General features: G+C 57.6%; 8 protein-coding genes across 8 annotated transcripts; 3 read left to right on the forward strand and 5 right to left on the reverse strand.

The window, feature by feature from the left end:
• Nucleotides 1–1,126: 1,126 nt before the first annotated feature.
• BKCO1_4700017 (ras gtpase) lies at nucleotides 1,127–2,149 on the reverse strand (the record flags this gene model as incomplete). Its single annotated transcript, XM_020276366.1, has 5 exons — nucleotides 1,127–1,260; nucleotides 1,460–1,540; nucleotides 1,600–1,989; nucleotides 2,049–2,061; nucleotides 2,129–2,149. The coding sequence occupies 5 exons, from the start codon at nucleotides 2,147–2,149 to the stop codon at nucleotides 1,127–1,129; spliced, it is 639 nt and encodes a 212-aa protein (XP_020127805.1).
• Nucleotides 2,150–4,551: 2,402 nt separating this feature from the next.
• BKCO1_4700018 (secretion related gtpase) lies at nucleotides 4,552–5,499 on the reverse strand (the record flags this gene model as incomplete). The annotated part of the gene is made up of 3 exons (XM_020276367.1): nucleotides 4,552–5,292; nucleotides 5,364–5,418; nucleotides 5,477–5,499. The coding sequence occupies 3 exons, from the start codon at nucleotides 5,497–5,499 to the stop codon at nucleotides 4,552–4,554; spliced, it is 819 nt and encodes a 272-aa protein (XP_020127758.1).
• Nucleotides 5,500–6,583: 1,084 nt separating this feature from the next.
• Nucleotides 6,584–8,683, forward strand: BKCO1_4700019 (choline transporter-like protein; the record flags this gene model as incomplete). Its single annotated transcript, XM_020276368.1, has 1 exon — nucleotides 6,584–8,683. The coding sequence occupies one exon, from the start codon at nucleotides 6,584–6,586 to the stop codon at nucleotides 8,681–8,683; it is 2,100 nt and encodes a 699-aa protein (XP_020127757.1).
• A 1,156-nt stretch (nucleotides 8,684–9,839) lies between these two features.
• BKCO1_4700020 (capsule polysaccharide biosynthesis protein) lies at nucleotides 9,840–11,054 on the reverse strand (the record flags this gene model as incomplete). The annotated part of the gene is made up of 1 exon (XM_020276370.1): nucleotides 9,840–11,054. The coding sequence occupies one exon, from the start codon at nucleotides 11,052–11,054 to the stop codon at nucleotides 9,840–9,842; it is 1,215 nt and encodes a 404-aa protein (XP_020127753.1).
• Nucleotides 11,055–12,259: 1,205 nt separating this feature from the next.
• Nucleotides 12,260–14,127, forward strand: BKCO1_4700021 (aminopeptidase y; the record flags this gene model as incomplete). Its single annotated transcript, XM_020276371.1, has 4 exons — nucleotides 12,260–12,388; nucleotides 12,472–12,801; nucleotides 12,911–13,203; nucleotides 13,311–14,127. The coding sequence occupies 4 exons, from the start codon at nucleotides 12,260–12,262 to the stop codon at nucleotides 14,125–14,127; spliced, it is 1,569 nt and encodes a 522-aa protein (XP_020127754.1).
• Nucleotides 14,128–14,964: 837 nt separating this feature from the next.
• BKCO1_4700022 (ribonuclease h2 subunit a) lies at nucleotides 14,965–16,020 on the reverse strand (the record flags this gene model as incomplete). The annotated part of the gene is made up of 2 exons (XM_020276372.1): nucleotides 14,965–15,758; nucleotides 15,816–16,020. 2 exons carry the CDS (start codon nucleotides 16,018–16,020, stop codon nucleotides 14,965–14,967), a joined length of 999 nt encoding a protein of 332 aa, XP_020127755.1.
• Nucleotides 16,021–16,682: 662 nt separating this feature from the next.
• On the forward strand, nucleotides 16,683–16,973 carry BKCO1_4700023 (uncharacterized protein; the record flags this gene model as incomplete). Its single annotated transcript, XM_020276373.1, has 1 exon — nucleotides 16,683–16,973. The coding sequence occupies one exon, from the start codon at nucleotides 16,683–16,685 to the stop codon at nucleotides 16,971–16,973; it is 291 nt and encodes a 96-aa protein (XP_020127756.1).
• A 767-nt stretch (nucleotides 16,974–17,740) lies between these two features.
• On the reverse strand, nucleotides 17,741–19,584 carry BKCO1_4700024 (arylsulfotransferase protein; the record flags this gene model as incomplete). Its single annotated transcript, XM_020276374.1, has 5 exons — nucleotides 17,741–18,620; nucleotides 18,678–19,153; nucleotides 19,217–19,281; nucleotides 19,348–19,408; nucleotides 19,465–19,584. The coding sequence occupies 5 exons, from the start codon at nucleotides 19,582–19,584 to the stop codon at nucleotides 17,741–17,743; spliced, it is 1,602 nt and encodes a 533-aa protein (XP_020127749.1).
• Nucleotides 19,585–20,933: the final 1,349 nt, after the last annotated feature.

Here is a 20,933-nt window from a genome sequence, read left to right on the forward strand (position 1 = left end):
GTGAAGCGTTTCGTCGTGGAGCTGACGATCAAGACCCTCTAGTAAATAAGGCTATCCGCTAAACCCAGCCAATAACGTCAAGAGTATACTTGGTCTACTTATCACAGACAAATACTACCATCGCATACGGCTTATGGGGCAGGGGCCATTGAGTTTGATCCTGAGGCTAGCCAAATCAGACAGTCCCTGGAGAGTCTGTTTATTACCGGGCCCACCCTTAGTCGCACTACAGGGAGACGTTATGGATTCCTCCTCCCTATGTTAGTTGGATACGGCTTTTGGCGGCCAGGTACCTTGTAAACTGCCTGGAGAGATGCTAGCCATATTCTTCTCCAGTCCCAGTTCGAGATCCAGCGGTATTTTTTGGCCCTTTTTTTTCTACTTCCTTTTTTTTTTTTTTACAACACTTCCACTGCGCTATTTCCATCATCATTCTACTCTTTACTTACATAGACCCTACCTGAGATTATGACCAGCTAGCAAGGATGATACGCTTGTGACGAGCGATATACCGTAACGCTTTTTTTTTCTTTTGAAAAACAAACTTTGCTTGAAGTCCATAAAGCGGTGAAGCACCGCGACGGTCGGTGCACTCCTTAAGACTAAGATCAACATTGCAGATACTGGAAGTCTCCGTCTTTGAAAAGGATACGTGGATTCAACGGCACGGTTGTTTCTCTTTTCGTGAAAGGGGCAGCGCTTCTCTCGAAGAGCGGTGACGCTTTCAGGGACATCGGCCAAACGAAGTCCGGCTGAAATTATCGATTGTGACGCAAGACACGCCTTCACTGAATCATGTCTCGCATGAGTTTGAAGCACTTGATGTAAAATAACCCAATACCGCATTCGAATTCGTGGTCGTAGTCATCGCGTCATGAGCATACGACCATAAAGGCTTATAATCTGCAATAATAGAGCAAAGTGAAATCCTCATCCTGAATCCCCCAAGCATATTACGTTAATAAAAGAAACCGCAGGATACCGCAGATCTGCAATCTTCCTCTGTGAAAGTCGGGACACCAAAGCTAAGCCGCTCAACTCATCGAGACGCCAAGCCGCCCTCCAGATCCCTCGGTAAAATCCAGCATGTAAGGTATGCAGTGAAGAGGAGAATTGGAAGAGCCATCTAGCAGCACTTGCCCTGCTTCGCCTCGGTCTCGGCCGAGTTTGTGATCTCGATAACTCTGCGCTCGCCACCAATGGCGTTTTGTGCGGAGTCGCCCTGGTCGAGCGCCTTCTGTGAGACAATGCGGTAGATCTCTGCGTTTGAACTTATCAGCACAGTGTACGCAGGTAAACAGAGATGGCGTATGGAAAGCGACTATGTGGTTGGTTCGGCCCGGGTGCGTTGTTGCTGCCTGATAGCAGATTTCCCCAATGACGGTACCCAGATAAACGCTCAAAGGACAAGGCCCGGTTGAAACAAGGCGGCATGCGCATGGGAGAGTGACTTGCGTACCGGTAAGGATGTTCTGGAAAGCAAGCTCGACGTTGCTGGCGTCCAGAGCGGACGTCTCGATGAAGGAAAGGTTGTTCTCGCCTGCGATTAATCGCGTCAGTATGCGGGGATTTGAAGCAAGAGAACCCGAGTCCACATACTTGCGAATTGCTTGGCCTCCTCGGTGGGCACAGCCCTCAGATGCCGCAGATCGCTCTTGTTTCCCACCAGCATGATGACAATGTTCGAGTCGGCATGGTCCCTCAGCTCCTTCAACCACCTGGTGACGTTCTCGTAGGTCTGGTGCTTGCTGATGTCGTAGACGAGCAGCGCACCGACGGCGCCTCTGTAGTATGCGGAGGTGATGGCGCGGTAGCGCTCCTGACCAGCAGTGTCCCAAATCTGGGCCTTGATAGTCTTGGCATCGACTTGAATGGAGCGCGTGGCGAATTCGACACCGATGGTGGACTTGGAGTCAAGATTGAACTCGTTGCGCGTGAAACGGCTCAAAAGGTTGGATTTACCAACGCCCGAATCTCCGATGAGGACGACTGTGAGGGGTAGCGGTGAGCGCACGTCAAACACGACCCGACCTCTGAGTGCGTGGTACCTTTGAAGAGGAACTGTAGGCAGTGCGGGTTAGCTCCGTATCACGCCGCGAGGTGCGGAACGACGGCGGGGGACGCTCACATCATACTCGTCGTTAGCCATTGTTGCGGAGGGAAGTCAGAACAGCTTCGAGGGTGCGGGCGACCGGGTAGGTGGTGCGCGAATTGGGCGAAGGTTGCGGACCGAGGCTGGAGAGCGAAGGCGCAAAGGGGAAGGAGAGGTGCGGTCGCGAGGGAGAGTGTCAGGGTGGTGGAGCAGCTTGTGGATGTTCGGTGGCCTCCTCGCTGGCTGATGCGGCGCCCGGTATCTGCACGTGACGCACGCCCGCCCGCCGCCGAAAGTGATGGCCGCGCGTTGACCGCCCAATGATATAGGAGAGCGGGTGCGCCGCGACGGCCTGGCGCTAGCCCGAACTGCTCACGGGCGCGAAGCAGCAAAGCCAGCGTTTGACATGCGGGTCCACGCCGAGAGCTGCAGCGGCAGCTTCTCGAGCGCATGCGCTCTGCTCTGACACGCGCTATCTTCATCCACGGGCCTGCTCAGCGCTGGAGTGCAGGCAGGCAGGCCACTCATTTGCTGTTGGGAGTACGTCTGGACAAGTCTGATTTTCCCTTTGCTGCGAATCCGCATCCGGATGGCATCATCTCTTCACGATGCCGCGCTAGGTACCTGTGTCGCCCGCACTGCTGCCTGACGGCGTCATGGCGCCTGCTCGAAAGGTGGCCGCTAGCTAGCGCTTTCAAGGCCCGTGCGTGGCGAGCGTCAGCAGGACCCTACTGGCCGTGCCCCGCCGCCCCGCCAATTCAAATTCCGCCCCGCGTTTACGTTCGTTTCCGCTCCTCCCTCTTTACAGCCAGCCAGCGTGCATCGCGACACTGCACGAACGAAAAGGACAAGAACTGGGCGCAAAACTGTGGATGCCTCTCTAGCGACCTAATAACCAAGATGTTGGCACTCACCCAATCTCCCCCAAGCCTAGCGCTTGCAGCTACACTGATGCTCTTAAATCCCAGTTGTAAGGGTATGTTCTGCCACGGTTCCAAGAGCAAAGGGTTGGTTTAGTTACAAGAGGTTGTACGGGTTGCGGAGATAAGCCCGCAACGAAGGACTATCTACTTGTAAAGAGGTCACGTGCCACACGTAACGTCACCTGGGTGACTCGACGGGTGGGCTGTAACAGTTCGGTGGCATTCTATACTCTCTTGGCTAGATACTTAACCCTTTATAATTAACTTAGAGGCAACTAGCTTAGTATATTATATAATTACGTAATATCTTTTCATTTAAGAGAGCCAGTATGATTCTCAAGGCAAGCTACTTCGCAAGCATCGTGAAACTCCTCTCATGACCTGCCAGTTTTGGCTCTTCGGCCATCTCGGATGGGCTCCAGTGTCATGTCACAAAGAGGCGAAGGATTGTAGTTACGCGCACTACTTCACGGGTACAGTGTCGGACTATCGCCAGCACGGTAGCCTTATCCAAGCAGCGCACATCGGCTACTTGTATCCTAAACAGTTCCGATGCCCAGTCGAGTATGTGGCACGCAATACAGGGGCTCGATCCTGTCAAAGAGGGGAGGGCTGCAGATTCAAGCATTCTGGGAAGACGACACTGGTTGTAGGTAGCTTGGGGGAGGATGAGTTGGTCCGTCTTTTCATCCAGACCCATAAGGATGAATTCGACGAATTTGTCAAGGCGGAGGGCGTTACCGTGGGTTAGAAGAATGGCGATGGCGATAGCGATGAGCAGACGCATGCGAAGGGAGAACAGAAGATTGACTAAGGACAGAGGTTCTGTGGAAAGGAAAGGCGCAAGGCCAAGGCATTTTTCGGTGATGTCGAACAATCATAGTAGCTTGAATATTATGAACTTTTTTTTACATGTGCAGCTGAAGACGACATAGTGTATTACAATAGAAGGTTCAAGCTCTCTTACGGGTCAGTAGAAACAACCTTCTGGGCGTATACGTAAGTTCATGAGCCCTTCTAAGAAGACATTAGGTAGAGATGTCTAGATGTATCTGATTACCGTGTATATCCGGGTATGAGATTCGCCTATCCACGTAGTATATTCCGGTCGGACATATTCGAAAAGACTAGAATTCTGCGACCTGCTGTGTTGTTGATTTCAAAGTTTCACGAATACACTTGGATGTTACTTCCCAGAACGACCTGCTTGAGAGTATGGAACTCCGGTAAACAAATGTGAGTTTGTCATTCACGAGTAGTTGGGTAATGGAGTCCACAAGCTGTTCGCTCAATTAGAATGCATACTGGTATGTCCTCTATTTAATCAAACGGAATTACTAACAATGCGTCGGATGTTCTCTATCAGCTGGATGCAGACGAAATCATATGAACAATGGAGAATAAGTGATTATGGACCGAAGTAAGGCATAGCCCAAGAAGAGAAACCCGAAACGCCTCGCGCCATTGTATGCTGCATATCATACAGCTTGGCGAGCCATCCATTGCCATACCAAGAGTGCCGTATCGTCAGTCATATCAACAGCAACCACCGCCGGTCTGTCCCCTCTTCGCGGCGGCAACATCATTCATTCCCAAATTCACGGTCCTGGCGGTATTGCCGCCGCCCGCATTTGGCCCCTTAACACCCGATCGCCTGTCGTTCAAGTCGTATCTTCCAGCTTCGATATTCTGATATATGCGTTCAGCGACTTCCAGAAAGGCTCGCTCAACGTTTTCGCCTGATTTTGCAGACGTCTCAACATATTGCATGACTTTGTTCTGGCGACACCACTCCTCGGCCTCTTCGCGTGTGACTTGGCGCTTATTGTCGGCATTGGCGTGCGGGTGTTCCGAGTCATTGGAGGAGGCAACAATCGAAGAGGGTGCCAGGTCGGCCTTGTTGCCCACCAATATGACGACAATTCCCTCCTCGGCTATCTGGCGCAGATCATGAAGCCATTCCGTGACACTGTCAAACGTAGCGCGCCGGCTGATATCAAAGACCAGCAATGCGCCGCTGGCGCCGCGAAAGTAACTGCGAGTGATGCTCTTGTATGTCTCCTGACCGGCAGTATCCCAGATGGATAGCTTCATGTGTTTCTGATCCTGTTCGGTGAGCGCAGTGGCATCCTTCGCGCTGTCATCCGCACTGGGATTGTTGATTCCGAGCTCGAGCGAGGCGGGAGGGCCAACGGGTATGATGCGTGAGCCAAACTCGACGCCAATGGTCACGTCATGGTGTGGGGAGAAGCGGCCTTCGCACAGCCGGACTGTTAGCTAGACGAAGCAAACGGTTCAAATCAGCAGGCGTGTTTGGCGACCCGAAGGAGGGAGAGGTGGTGTCGTACGCTAGATTTGCCGCATCCGGAGTCGCCGAGAGACACTATCTTCGCAATATAGTTCCTTTGGAGGTGGTGAGCCGACTTGCCCCCATGCGGCTCAACAGTACGGAAAAGCCTACCATGGTTGCGCCGGGTGCGCCATTTGGGGCCGTTGGTCCCGAGGGCGGATGGGAGCGTGAGAGCGCGGTCGGACGGCGACAGAGAGGAGCGCAGGAGGCGACGGCGGCGGTCAAGACGAGGTCAAGACGGAGGTGCGATGGGCCCGGGTGGTGCGCGGCAGATGACTCTGGAGGCTGGGTCGACTGACTGTTGCGGCGAGCGGAAGTGGCTGAAAAGCGGTGATGACACAGACAAAGCGGCGCGGGTCGTGGCGCGAAGGGCAGGCGGCAGGGGCTGGGCGGAAAGGCAGCGCTTCTTTGATGGGCCGTCGTCGGCGGCTGGTATATCTGCAGTGTTCACGGTTGCGATTCTGACTGGATGTGCGGCAGCGAATGACGTTTTCGGCGAGGGTCGGGGTTGTGCTGTGCTGAGCTCCACCCACGGCCATCACCGCCGACGGCAGCCTACCGCCCAGGCATCCCCAGGCACCGCCGCAGCTGCCGTCGCCGTCCACGCCCTGTCCCGGCTCCGACGCCGCGAGCCTCACTCTTCGCCTGCGGCCTCCCAATCCTCCTCCTCCTCCACCTCCCTAGGACGATCGCATTCCTCTCCGCCGCACCTCCATCTGCCCAGGGCCCCGACGTCACCGCCCGAGGCAGCCGATCGCCAGCCGGAGCGAAGCTCGACCACTGCCACCACCGCGCCTTCAACCCGAACTCACCGACTCGCCGGCCTCTCCTCCGCGAGCACCTCCCTCTGCGCTCCCACGCGCTTGCTTCCCACCGACGTCCACCGCGGCCAGCTGCACCGCGCCACACTAGCAGCTGCCCGTGCATAAGACATCATGTTCTCCGAATGTAGGTCGCGGCAGCCCTTATCGCCCGCTGCGCCAGGCAGGTGATCGAAGCTGTCTCACCTGCCCACAACCACGTTCGCGTGACTGACATGTGCGCTCCGCCGCCAAAACAGATGCCTCGCGCTTTCTCGCGCAGTCGCAGTCGCGTCTGCTCGGTGGACAAGAGAACGGAGAACCTTCGCAGCATCCATCCCGCCCTAGTCGGCACCGCGGCCCCAACCAAGCCTCCTCCCGATACCAGCCCTCACGGTCCTATCTGCAGCGTCCCAACATGCCCAACCCGTATGGGCCCAGCGCCTCGCAGGTCTCGCGCTTTCCTTTCGCCTCGCGCACTTCCGGCCCCGCTCCGCTTTTTTACTCTGCCACCGACGACTTTCGGGAAGAGGATGACGGCTTGGAGCACGAACGCGAGGTCGCCGATTTTTACGCCCTTCAAAAATCGCGCCGCCAGTTTGGGGGGAGCCATTTGACCGACTCCTCCGATATGGACGACCACGAGCGCGCATCGAAGTCTGAGCACAGCCACGGGGGTGAAGATGGCGATGATGGAACTCCGTTTGCTAGGGGAATCAGAAGCTCGTGGAGGGGGAGCAGGGCGACAGTAAGAGGCCGAGAGCCTACCGTGCAGCCTATTCAAGAAGCCGAAGGTCGAGAACGGAGTGCCAGCGGCTCCGAAGCGAGTGCCCCAAGCAGCAAGGGGAAGGGCAAACTTGTCGATGTAGAACTGGCCTCGACGGCGAAGGATAGCGGAGATGAGTTCCACGACGACTACTCAGACGATGACCAAGATGCTCCGCCAGCATATCAGCACATTCCTCGAGCCCAAGGGATCAATCCGCCCCGTAACCCGTTACGCAACACGCTGCCGATACCCCTGGAAACAGATGAGGAGGCTCTCTTGCAGGATCCAAGGCCAGCAAGCCCAGACCGCGAAACCGTCGTCACCATCGTACCCGAGGAACAAGAGGAACGATACGACAGTTTTTGGTCGTATTTGTATCTCATTTGCCTCGCCGCCTTCTTGGGGACGACATTTCTCGTTTGGCTGCACACCTCGGCACCAGGCAAGAAGCTGCCGCTGGGAGACACCATCTATTCCACGCTGCATTCGTCATTTCATTTGCTTTCAGTCTATACGCTCGTATCCATGATTGTGGCAGGGCTTTGGCTAGCATGCTTGTCATACTTTGCTCAACCGCTGGTGCAGCTCATCACTTTGGGCGTGCCCATCATTCTTACATCGTTCTTCCTATACCCCTTCATTTCAAGCTTCAAGGGGTCAGAAACAACTTTCCAGGATAAGGCCATGCGTTGGACATCCTTTGTTCCAGGCGTTTGCGCGGTTCTTTGGATCCACATGGTATACCAAGGACGGCGATCGATCGATAAGGCAACTCGCATATTACAGCTTGCGAGCCGGGTACTTGCGGAATGCTCAGCTCTGGTCGTTGTCGGCATGGCTGTTCTTGCGTTTACCGTGCTATGGACATGGATTTGGATAGGCCTTTTCACCCGGCTATTCCTCGAGGGTCACAGGAGTGATGGTAAAATCACCCTTTGGGTTATCGATTTCAGTACCTGGTGGCTTGGCGCTTTCTACATCATCTTCTTCCTGTGGACCTCTTCAATCATCGCAGGGATTCAACGATCGTTGACGGCGGCCACCGTGAGTCAATGGTACTTCCACCGCTACGCGACGCCAAAGCCAACAAGCCGCCAAGTTGCTCAAGCATCTTTCTGGCATGCCGTTGGCACCATGTTTGGCTCCATCTGCCTTTCGACTTTCTTGACGATCGCCCTCCGGCTCCCTCTCATGGTCCTACCTCGCCGCTTTGCTGCTTTCGTGAGCCTTTGCTTATACCAGTTTATTCCAACTTCCGCGGTGATGCTCACGAACCCGCTCACGCTTACTTACGCCTCGATTCACTCGATGGATCTTCGTCGTGCAGCACACGGACTTCGCCAACTCTCCTTCGTCTCGCATTCAAGGCCCACAACAACCTTGACGCCGCGTTCCTTCTCATCACCGTCTGGCCATGAACTCGTTCCCTACCGCTTGGCGAAGTTGTTGCTGCACGCAACACGCTTCGTGATGTGCATGGCTCTAGGATTCGGTGGCTGGGCCGGTACCGCCCACTCGCTGGAGCTCGCCGGTTCCAAGCATCACGGCAGCTACTACGCGTACATCGTCGGGATGATCGCAGCTGCAATCGGCTGGAGCGTCCTCGGCGCATTTGAAGGCGTGCTCGGCTTCATCCTGGACGGGCTGATCGTCTGCTGGGGAAGTGAAGTGGGCTCGCAAGGTACGGGACAGAGCAGGTACTGCCCCGACGCCGGGCAGCTCTTCGGTGAGGAGTCTCGTAGGCATTAGTATGGAGTGGTATCCAGTTTCCCCTTGCACTCTCGGGATCATGATCACGCTTGCTCGGCCGCTTGCATTCTCCTTCGGCAACGGCGAAACGGAAGGCCTTTCTCGGACATAGTTCTCTTCATCGAAGGGGGGAGTTTGAACATGCTGGTATAGATTGCAAAGCCGGACGACGGAGTTATTATGTCTGCCTACCTCTACTTTTTTTTGGCTTCATCGTCTTTTTTTATCATTCTCTTGTTTCTCGCGTAAGGCGTTTCGACCCAGAGATGGACGGAGCATATGGATTTTTACTACCTAACGATGGGTGGGTGAACCAGGCGTCCCTCTTGGCCACCATTCTGGGAACGCGGGGGAATTATTTTTTTTTCCTTTTGGATCAAACGTGGACCGTCGTCTAGCCACGACGGGAACGTGGGGGAGTTTTTTTTTGGGATTTCCAGGGAGTGGATCATGACAATCTCATGAATCCGTAGGGACCGCGAATTGGAGCTGGGAGGGGACTGACTTTTGGGAGTGTTTCTCGGTGTACTTCGTCGCTTGTTGCCCGCTTTCTGCCAACGATCTTTCAAGAACACTTATCTGGTTCGGTCGCCGAGTGGTTGGAGGCGCATTTCAGGCAAGATTTCTCTGTGCCTCCTTTCTTCTTTTGAAAGTCCGGCTTGGTGACCGGCGTTTTTGATGTCGTCTGGTAGAAATAGAACATGATTAGTTTCTTGATCTTTGGTTCGCTGTTGAAAGGTGTATTGCTTGCTGCGAAAACGTGGTCGCTTTGTGATTGTTATGGAAAGCGAGAGTAAGTATTGGCTCTGATGCAATGGAAGGAAGCATGTATTTTTTTTCCCCTTCAGATCTAGAGGCACTGGCCCTTTCGACTGTGAGAGGGGCATGGGTCCCAGATTGTAACAGAATACAGGACGGTGAAGGGATGCGGGATACCGCAGATCATGAATGCTATAACGTCGCCAAAGCATATTTTGGTCGGCAAAGAGCCATCAGCCAATTATCTATCGCAAAAGCTTCCGGGAGACAATAAGCAAACCAGGATATCTAAATTGAGGTATCACGTCTAATCATCTTTCATAAAGCCAAGTCTTCATCTCGTAAAACAAATATCTATAGACCAAAGATAGATGAACGGGCAGGGAGCGCATCTCCTTCACCAAAACGGCGTAAGCATATCGGAGTACTCTCCCAAGACACCATCCTTGCCCCCCGTGAACTCAAAGTGCGCCTCATCGAGGCCGGCGAACAGCTCCGCCAGCTTCATCCCGCGCTGCCGCTCGGCCTCGATCTCGGGCCACGTCAACTCGCACTGGTCGTCGGCTGCGTCGTCGTCGTCGCCAGCGCGCGGCGCGAGGGTGGGCAAGACATAGGAGCCATCCACGGCGCCACTGGTGGCAGCAGCAGCAACGGGAGGAGGAGGAGGCGGGGAATCGGCATTGCTCTCGAGCGAGCCCAGCTCCTGCGGGCGCGGGCCGGGCAACAGGCCCGAGTTCAGCAGCGCCTGCTCGGCCGGCACGGTCCAGCGGCCCTTCTTGACGACGTACTTGGCGATGCTGGTGGCGTACACGGCGGCGTTGAGCTTCTTCCGCCGTGCTTCCTCGTCCTCGTCCTCATCCTTTTTTCCTCGTCCTCCTCCTCCTCCTCCTCCTCCTCCTCCCCGACGCCGGCGCCACGGCTGCAGCGTGTATGACGCGGGCGGCTCGGCGACGCCCGGGCGCACCAGGTGCGAGACGAGATAGAGCCACTTGCGGTCCCAGCACAGCAGGCGGGTCCAGATCTCGAAGCGGGCGTACGGCGCCACCTCGCGCCGGAAGTGGCAGGTGATGCCGCCGAGGGCGATGGCGAAGTTGCCCGGGCGCGTGTCTGGCTCGGATCCATCCTTGGGGGGCTTGTTGATGCTGCGGATGCCCTGGCGGAGGAGCGCGGTGACGAGGTGGGTGCGCGAGATGTCGAGGTCGGAGAAGTAGGTCGAGTTGGACTTGTGCAGGTTGTAGTCGCATTCGGTGAGGGGCGTGCGGGTGGAGGTGACGATGGGTTGGAAGAGGGCGCGCGGGGGCAGAGGCGTGGGTTGCAGGTAGAGCTGGTAGACGAGGCCGCGGAAGAGGCGGATCTGGAGGGTGCTGGGTGAGTATGGGGGTTTCGTCGTGGGGATGGAAGTGGTGATGCTTACGTGCCACATGAACGGGAGGTTCTTGAGGTTGATGGCAGCCAGGATCAGGGCGATCAGCCTCCATGTCCCTCCCGGAGCGCTGATGCCCAGGAGGCGCGACAGGAAGGCGCGTAGGGTGGAGGACGAGGCCATGGCAGCGAGAGATGCGCCGGCTCCTGCGATGGCGGCGATGACGGGCAGCTTGCCTGACGCTGACATGGTGGGCGGGAAGCGTCGGTATAAAACGACAGCTGGCGGGATCGACTCGCTTCCTTGTGACGTCTAGCAGCTCGGCGTAGCCATTACAGTGCTGTGATGGGCGGAGGTGGACGCGGTCGCGCGTGCTGGGCGCAACGAGCCGAGGTCCTAGGCAGCATTTGCGCGACGATCGGCCGGCCAGGACGAGTGCAAGAAAAAGACGCCATCATGTGCTGGAGCAGTCGATCCAAGCGTTTTGGACAAGACTGCGAAGAGTGTTGTTGCAGCCATCAAGCCTCGCCGCGAGCTGGCGCCATGGCCCTGGGCACTATTACGCGAATGCCCCATGCTGCGTGCTCCGGCCTGCAGCTTCCGCGGCCGCATATCATCGACGCGCAGATGACGCCAGGTCATCTCGCCAGGTCATCTCGCCATTGCTCTTCGGCCATGCCTGCCGTGTGTCGTCTCGGCCGGTCATGATTTCCTCCATACGATATCTCGAAGGCCCCTGCGTCTGTCCCCGACTCAGCCTCTGGAGCCTATCTACGACGTACTTGCGCGCCAATCTGCACACGCAATAATCCATCAATACCAAGTCTCGTCCCAAAGGCAGCTCCCGCCCCGCGTGCTGCAGCCTCTTCTCTGCATCCGCCTCTCTTTCTCGCCATCCTCAGCTTCCACACCACTACCGAAAACGGCAGGTGGCAGATAAGTCTAGATGGCCGCCAAGCTGTTCCTCTATCTCGTGCATCTTGGCCTTTCTTGGCCCTGTCCATTTCTCTGCCATTCCGCTCTATCACGCAACCGAGCTGGCTCCCCTCCTCAGCCCATGCCCGCCTTTTCTTGGCGTTGACCCGTCCTCCTCGCTCCTTCAGCGACATCTCCTCCCTGATGCAGCCAAAGTGCCGTTTCGTGGAATATTCGCCTGCCTGCCCCTCGGCCGGGTGAGGCTCGTCTAGGCAGTGCTGCCGCCGCCTATCCGTACGACTGCGTGTAACCCCAGCATCTCGGATGCAAGTCACACCAATCTGTCCGACGCCGCCGTGATCGATGCCAAAGTATGTTTTAGCCAGGGGAAACACGGGCCGCCCGTGACAGGGCTCCGAGTACATGTATAAAAACCGGCGTGTTCTTGGTCCACCGGCTTCTGCTGCTGTCGTGTGTGCGGGTTTGTCAATTGCGCCTGTCTCTGCTAGCCCTCTACTTCCACTCGTTGTCTCCACAAGATGCGGTCTGCCCTCCGTTCTGCCGTCGCCGTTGGCGCATTGACGCATCTCGCCGTCGCTGCTCCCAACCCGTACGCATGGAAGCCGGCGCCCAAGCCTCGTAGCGTCTGGCGCCCGGCCGTGACCTCAGTGCGTCCATGTCCCAACACCTTCCAGAAGGAACGAGGAAGAAAGAAGGAATGCGTTTCTAACACACCAATTTGATTCTACAGGAGGAGCTCCAGGCCACCATCTCGGGCGACGCGCTGCTGGGGCATGAGGAGAAGCTCCAGAGCTTCGCGTACGCCTACCCGGAGCGCAACCGCATCATGGGCGGCCAGGCGCACAACGACACGGTGACGTACATCTACGAGACGCTCACCGCCCTGGGCGACTACTACGACGTGACGCTGCAGCCGTGGTCGTCGGTTGTGCAGGTCAGTGGCGAGGCCTCCCTCGCCATCGACGGCGCCAACATCACCGAGGCCGCCCTGATGGAGTACGCGACCAGCGGCAACGTCTCCGCACCCCTCGTGGCTGTCTCGAACTCCGGTTGTGATCAGGTATGCATCAAGTCTGCCCTCTTCTGACCGTCATTTGTATCTCTTCAGGATCAAAAGAGAACTAAGGAGTGAAGAAGCATAAGCTGACTTTGTGAACCCAAATATGAAGTCCGACTACCCCTCTGAGGTCTCGGGCAACGTCGCCCTCATCTCGCGTGGCACCTGCGAGTTCGGCCTCAAGTCAGTCTACGCAGGCCTCGCCGGTGCCGTCGGCGCCGTCATCTACAACAACGTCGAGGGTAATCTGTCCGGCACGCTGGGCACGCCCCGCGAGGAGGGCCCGTACGTGCCTACGGTCGGAATCTCCAATGCCCTTGGCCTCGAGCTGGTCGACGAGATCGCCGGCGGTGCGTCGCCTGTCGCCGACCTCTACGTTGCCACCGTGATCGAGAACGCTACGACGTAAGTGAAGAGCCCCTCCTTACACTCCTCCACACGAAAGAAGAGGAGTGGAAACCTACGATCGACAGAGGGATGGTGAGGACAATCAACACTGACACCCTCCACAGCTACAACGTCCTCGCCCAAACCCGTGGCGGCGACCAAAACAACACGCTCATCCTCTCGGGCCACTCCGACTCGGTCGCCGCCGGGCCGGGCATCAACGACGACGGCAGCGGCACCACCGGCATCCTCGAGATCGCGCTCCAACTCTCCAACTACACCACCACCAACTCGGTCCGCTTCGCGTGGTGGTCGGGCGAGGAAGAAGGCCTCCTCGGCTCCACGTACTACGTCGAGACCCTGCCCGCCGCCGAGCTCGCCAAGCTGCGCCTCATGCTCGACTTCGACATGATCGCCTCGCCCAACTACATCTACGCCGTCTACGACGGCGACGGCTCCGCCTTCAACACGTCCGGCCCCGCCGGCTCCGCCGAGGCCGAGGCCCTCTTCGTCGACTACTACGCCGCGCGCGGCGTCGCCAGCGTCCCCGCCGAGTTCGACGGCCGCTCCGACTACGGGCCCTTCCTCGACGCCGGCGTCGCCTGCGGCGGCGTCTTCACCGGCGCCGAGGGCATCAAGACGGAAGAGGAGCAGGCCCTGTTCGGCGGCGAGGCCGGCGTCGCCTACGACGTCAACTACCACGCCGCCGGCGACACGACCGACAACCTGGACATGGAGGCTTTCGTGCTCAACGCCCAGGCCATTGCGCACGCCGTCGCCACGTACGCGACGAGCTTTGAGAGCTTGAACCAGGACGCGGCGCTGGCGCGCAGGGGCGTGCAGTGGCGGAAGCCCGTGTTGGAGGGCAGGGACGAGCCGAGGATCGCGAGGAGCAAGAGGAATGCGTTCAAGAGCAAGAAGACTGGGAAGATGTTTGGTTAAATGGAATAGGGGAAGAAAAAAATAGGTGGAGAGAGAGAGAGAGAGAGGAAAGATGTGTGTGTCAGGGAACTGAACCTTTCGGTGTGCTGTAGATAGCGTACGTACTAACATTGCCATCTACAAAATATCCAGAAGAGCATACACGCATGTTTTCGACCATAGGAACAAATCTGGCATACAGAGGAGAATATTTAGTGAAGTGCCGTAGAATCTGATATTCGGGCTCTCTATGGAGCACGTGCGACACGGGCCTCCTGACCTTCTTGAACAACGATCCACATGATGCCTTGGAAGGTCATCGTTTGCTTGATGAAAGGCAGCTAATACTGACTGCTTTTTTGAAGACCAAGTCACCATTTCCAAACCAATCGAGAGTGATCCATCACCGTTGTGGTTTACATCTTACAGTATTTTCGTCAAATTCCGCGGAAAAGATAAAAGGAGTAGATCAGCGCGGCTTCAACTGAGCTGCTCGCAAGCGTCGCTAGACGGGTTTTTTCGGCAATTAAAATATAGTTCCGACACCAAGGGTGAGCCACGATTAGACAACTAGCTCTCGAGCATCTCTTTCCACTCAGACACGGCGAGCAGCACGTCGAAGCGGCTGCGCTGTACCTGTGCTTAGAGAGCCCAGTCAACCCTGCTGGATAAGCTTGCTGATAGAGTGGAGCTTCAGTGATATTCGTTGCCGTGTTCGATGTCGAGTCTTTGCACTTTTTCAAGAGCGGAAGACTGGCGCCCCGCGCTAGAATCGAGCCGCAACCTGCTCCATCCTACTCAAGCTGACAGACAGGCAAGAAGCTTGAAAGTGGCGCTGACGCGAAGTCCGGGCTGGGCTCAGAAGACCTCTTCAGTGACGCGCTTGCCGAACCAATTCGACAGCTCGTCACCCTGGTCATCCTGCAAGCCGGAGAAATACGACGAGATGTTCTGGCCCTCGTCCTCCTCCACCGGCCAGTCGACCTTGAGCCCGCTTTTCTTGTCCTCCAGCATGTCCTTGGCGGTTCCCCAGCTAAAGCGGCACTCGGCCCCCCAGCCGAAGAAGGGATCCATGTTGCGCTTCAACCACCCCGAGCATCTCGCATCCGACGGGTACCCCGAGCCCCAGCCGTCGGCGGCAACCGTCTCGGCGGCACTCGAAGCATACGTCTCGTAGCAGACGTCCAGGGCGGCGTCCCTCGTGACCTTGGCGCAGACGGAGGCGGCAGACACGCAGGGGTACAGCGAGTCGGCCTTTTTGGCGACGGTGATGTGGACGGTGGGGAAGATGCGCTCGAGCCGGCGCTGGTAGGCGGCGGGCTGGCCGATGGTGTCGATGTAGATCTCCTTGACGTTGACGCCGGCGGCGAAGACGCGCTCGATCAGCTCGACGGTGGCGTCCATGGCCTGGGCGTTGAGGTTGTACGTGCCGCCCGCCTTGAGCATGCCGGCCGAGATGTCGCGCGCCGACATGACCTTGGCGGCCCAGCCGCAGCGGCGGTGCAGGTCCGTGTCCGCCGTGCACAGCTTCTCCATCAGCGCCGAGCGCACCGCCGGCGTGAGCACCTTGGAGTCGTCGAAGTGGTGCGTCTCGGCCAGCAGCGAGCGGTGGTCCGAGAGCGGCAGGTAGAGCAGCGCGTACACCATGGGGCCTGGGCACATATGTCAGACACGGCGTCGACGAGTGGTTGAGATGGCCTCGAGCTTACCGAGGACGGGACCCCTGCCGGCCTCATCGACGCCGAGCACGCACTCGGTCGTCATGTCGTTGGCAATGACCTCCGGGATGGGCGAGTAGTGAGCATAAGAAGCGCCCTTCAGGATATCCTCCGTCTTGATCGAAGGCGCGCGGAAGACATCGTCAGCCGGAGTCTCTTGCGCGACATCCTGCGCGTCAATCATAGGCTCGTCCATTTATTTTGTGGCGCAGTCGCGTAGAGCACGCTCGATGGGTGTCGCTGGGCAGTTGCTGTGAGGATGGAGACTGGAGCGCGTCGGGAAGACGCGACGGAACGCGACTGATTGCTGCGGGCACCAGCCACACTGCACCGCCTCCAAGCCACCATCACCATTTCCCCAACTCGAGCGCAGCCCTAGAGCTCACCAGAGCACCATACCGCACTTTTCGCCCCAGTCCGGATGAATGAATTCACAAGGCGGCCCAGCCGCTGCGGAAGGTCGATTGACACGCTAAGCCCTTACCCACATACATTTGTGCCTGTCAGCGGCCCCCACCCCAAGCTTCCGCCAATTGCCTCTACCGCAGCACAGCCAAAAGCTTGCTTCGCCAAATCGCCAAGCACGCTCTGCCAGGATAGATGAGGAACACACAGTCCACGTCATACCGTACAACCACGTCCATTATCCCTGCTTTTGCCCTTCACCCAAAATCTACAAAGCTCTGATCATCCGCCGCCTCGCAACTGTCAGCGACCATCTCACAAACAATTATACCTCACGCCTGTTACGACCATCTCTCTCCCTTTCCTTCTTTTCCCTCTCCATCCTACGCTGCAACCACAACGTCGAAAGACCACCAAGAGAAAGAGAAATAAAACCCTTCCAACCAACCAACCATGCCCTCCACCACCACCACCTCCTCCTCCCGCATAGCAACAACCCTGCTCGCCATCCTCCTCGTCAGCCAAATCATCCTCCTCGCAGCTGCCGACCCCGTTCCCGCAGCCGCGCCTGAGCCTGCACCCGAACCGAAGAAAGGCGGCGGCAGCGGCGGCGGTGCCGGTGGCACCAATGGCAGCCGCAACAACGGTGGTGCGGCGATGGACATGGCGGGGGTGACGATGATGACGGTGATGATGACGGTTGGGACGAGCGTCTTTGCGGGTCTGGGGTCGTGTTTTTTTTGAGGTGGGTGGGGAGCGGGGGCTGTAGATCAGAGGAGTGCTGGTGGGTGGGTGGAAGAGCGAGGGTGGAAGGTGGGTGAGAGTGAGAGTGAGATGGACGGGAGGAGTGGGTGGGAAGCGGGGAAGAGGAGGTTTGCCTTGAGAGTGTTGGCTGTCGCCTTTTTCTTTATCCTGAAAAGGAAGTGATGAGAACATGATGTGAACGGCCTGCCTACTACTATTCTATATATATATATATATATGTGATATTATCCGCGCTCAATCCATCACATAATACATGAGCATACAAACATTACCGAGGGATGAATGGCAACGGTAGTCTTTTCCCCTAGACGACCCGTGGTTCATGGAAGCAAACTTTCTATACATCACCATGCACATTCCCAAGAGAGACGTTTAAGCATAAACTTAATTTTTCGTGTGAAATCGAAGGTTAATCTGCTATCGTTTATTACCACATACAAGATATTCGAGATACCTTACGCAAACGGACTCATACGGCATCACCACATCCTCCGCCTCCTTCCGACCTCTCTCCCCTACCAACCAAAAAGTATACTCACCAAAATGTATGTACAAGAACCAAACGCCTCACCCTCCACCACCTCTCCAAACGACTAACCACCCTGAACCAACACCACGGCCCCCAGCGCCGCAATCCAAGCCATCCCTGCAACCAGCGCCACAGCCCCTGACCGCAACTCACCACCATCACCTATCGTTGTTGTTGTTGTCGTTATCGTCGCGACCGCATTCCACCTCATTACCTCTCAATCAGAATACGACGTCGCCTCGGGACAACCGACATCGCTGCACAACTCCGCATACGCCTGGTTGGGCACGAACGTCTTGAGCGGCGAGCTCCTGCTCAGCACCCGGCCGGCCGCATCCAGCGCCTCGACCGCCACGTACTTGCTGAACCCCTGCGCGCTGAACGCCGTCTCGAAGCCTTCCTTATCCTTGGTCCCGATCGCCTGCGTGAGCGCGTCGGGCGCGTCGCCGCCGTAGAAGCGCCAGCCGACGGCGTCCGTCGCGCCGTTCCACGACACGAAGACGGCCGTGGACGCGGCGGCGGTGGCGTTGCGCGCAAAGGCGTACACGGCGGGCTCCGTCTTGGGCGTCGCCGTCCAGTTGAAGGTCCAGGCGCGGTAGTTCATGACCGGATACGCGCCCCACGTGGCGTACAGCAGCGGGGTGCCGTCGGCGGCGTGCTCCGACAGCGCGTCGACGTTGCCCCAGCCGTTGAAGAAGTTGCCGTTGGGCAGAAGCTGCGTGTTGCCCTGCGACGACGACACGATGCCGCCCGCCTCGGCCGGCGGCGTGATGCGCGTGAGCATCGTCGCCTTGTTGGTCGTGTGGTCGAGGGCCACGACCATGGCCGACGACTCGGGCGACGTCTGGTTGAAGCCGTTGGAGGCGTTGTCGTAGAGTGAGAGCACCGTGTGCGTCGTGTTCTCCGACACGAAGCGTGCGTCGTGCTGGTAGGAGAAGTTGAAGTTGGTGCAGTCGAAGTCGGTGAAGGCGCCGCCTGCGCTGAGCGTCCAGATGATGCTGCCGTCGGTGGCGTTGAGGTTGTAGAGGGAGGAGACGCTGCGGGCTGAGATCAGATAAGTGTCGGAGTACGAAGACTTGTCGACCGAGTTGATATGGCTGTTGAGTTTCCAGTCAGCATGTTTGAAGCAACAAAAATGGTTGGCGAATACGTACAACCAGTCCCAAGGCGAGCTGGGCGAAAGACCGGTGCCAGAGGTATCCGAAGCGTTCGGCAGCACATACGAAGCGTTCAACGGCACGTGGTCAATGGCACGCCACTCAAAGAGCACCTTGCCCGTGTCTACTTCGACTTCCTGGAAAGTGCCATCCTGGAGGTATCCGACGCCGGTGGTGATGCCAAAGTCGGCCAAGTCGTACGGAATCGTCATGTACGCAGTGACAAGCGCAGAGGCTCCGTCGTTGATCATGTTGAACTCGTGCATGTCCACAGACGGCACGCCGCTGCCGCCAACCTCGATGGACTTGACGATCGTGTAGGACTTGTCGAGAATCAATCCATGGCCGCGAGCGTAGCCCTTCATCTGGTTGCCTTGCATGAAGCATAGGTGGTCCTCGCCGTTGTACGTGCAAACCTGCACATCGTGCGACGTCTCGGGGCCGGCAAAGCCAAATCCGGACCAAACAAGGTTCTGTTCGCGGTCTTAGCACACGTTGCCCCGGATTGCGTGCTCGGGAGATCATCAGGCGCTTACGCAAGACTTATCGTAGATGTAAGGGCCAGACTGCGTGGCTCCGTATGGCGCAATGAAGATGTAACCTTAATGCTTAAGCTTAGCTGAAAGGTCGATCATTGTGGGGAAGCGGCTGCCATGTGAGTGCATACCTGGAGCGATGCCGTCTTCGTGGATGTGGCAGGTGAGCGCGGGAGGCGTCAGGTCCGGGCGCTGTGAGCAGTCTTAGCGTCAGCGGTCGAGCTAGAGTTGGAAGAGACTGTACATACAGAATAGAAGGTCGACAGCGGCTCGGTAGTGTTGTCCTGGGCGGCGGTCAAGGCGAAAAAGGAAAAGGCGAGGGCGGCGAGAGCATTGCGCGCTCCAGGCGCATTGGTGGAAGCGAGCATGGCTCGGGAAACAAGACTAAAGGATGGGGAGAGAATCACGTCAAAGAGCAAATGGATGGCGACAGAGACCAAAAGGAGCGAATGCAGGATAGCAGCGAGGCTGGGCGTGGGGTGGTTTTAACGGGCAGGAGCAGAAATAAGGATCCGCGGCGGCAGGCATAAAAGAGACGGCTATATGGAGAAAGCCCGTAAGACGGATCAACACGGCAGGCAGGCGCACACATCATTGCCTGCCAGTCAATTCAGGTCCGTCATCGGCAGCGCCTGGCTGCAATCAGGGCGCAAACAGGCGCACAGGTCCTCATCGGGGCGCATCCGGAAGGCGATGGCGCCGGGCCACCCATGCCGCTCTGCAGACGGGAGGGGCGGACGGGGCGGACGGGGCGGGCGGGGCGGACGGGGCTGACGGGCAAAAGCTTCTCTTCGCAGCCCTTGACTTCATGATGCTGAGGCCTTGGTAGCGGCAGGTGGTGGGCTGCAGATGCCAGGGGTTTGGCCCTGGCACCCTGGCTACGGGTAAAGTGCAGCGATTCGTGAGCTCTTAAGGCAGCTCGGGCGTGCGTTTCAAAACCTCGTCGGCCTGAACGCTGTGCGGATCGTCATGATCGGACTACCGTTTCGGCATAAGGTGACACGCGGCGGACCTGGCGGCACGCCTGGCAGACGACGAAATAACCTAAAGTTTGCTTGTTTCATGTGCCATGGAACCTTGTTCCGTCATTCGCTTTGCCCATCCCGGCTGGCTCGATTGCCGCCCACGTCTGTGCCGTCAGCTCCATCCTACGGAAGCCATGGGGGCGCAAGGTGACGCGTTACTGATGAGCGGCATATGCAATCGCCGGACGACATCTCACTCCAGGACCGTCATGGTCAGCCCGATTTGGGAAACGTAGGCGCATGTGGCGGGCTGTGCGGCGACAGGTCTTGTCTGCAAGCGTGAGAAGGAAAAATTGCTATATAGGCGTTGGCGGGTCGCCGTTGGGGTGTACTGAGTAGACGTTGCGCCAGTAGTGCCTTGGCCGCGGTACGAAGTACACTAGCTCACCTCCAACGAAGCTTGTCCAATTGCAACGCCCGGCGTTGCATCTGCCTGTTAAGGGACCTACCTTCGCATCTCCCCTGGCTGAGGCAATGTCTGTGTGCCAACCGCCCGACCCGACCAACCGGGCTCCCTTGCCGGGTGCCGGGATGGCGGTGACCGTGACGGTGATGACGGCAGCCTGGCCTGGAATAATCCCTCTTCGTCTCTCCGCGGGGCACGCCAGGCCCTGTGCGATAGGTACGAGGCCACTTGGGTGCTCCCTTGACGCATGAGCAAGCCCGCCTGAAGCTTACCGCCTGTGATCTGC

The sequence above is a fragment of the Diplodia corticola genome, assembly GCF_001883845.1.
Source record: "Diplodia corticola strain CBS 112549 chromosome Unknown scaffold47, whole genome shotgun sequence".
In the NCBI taxonomy this organism is placed as follows: domain Eukaryota; kingdom Fungi; phylum Ascomycota; class Dothideomycetes; order Botryosphaeriales; family Botryosphaeriaceae; genus Diplodia; species Diplodia corticola.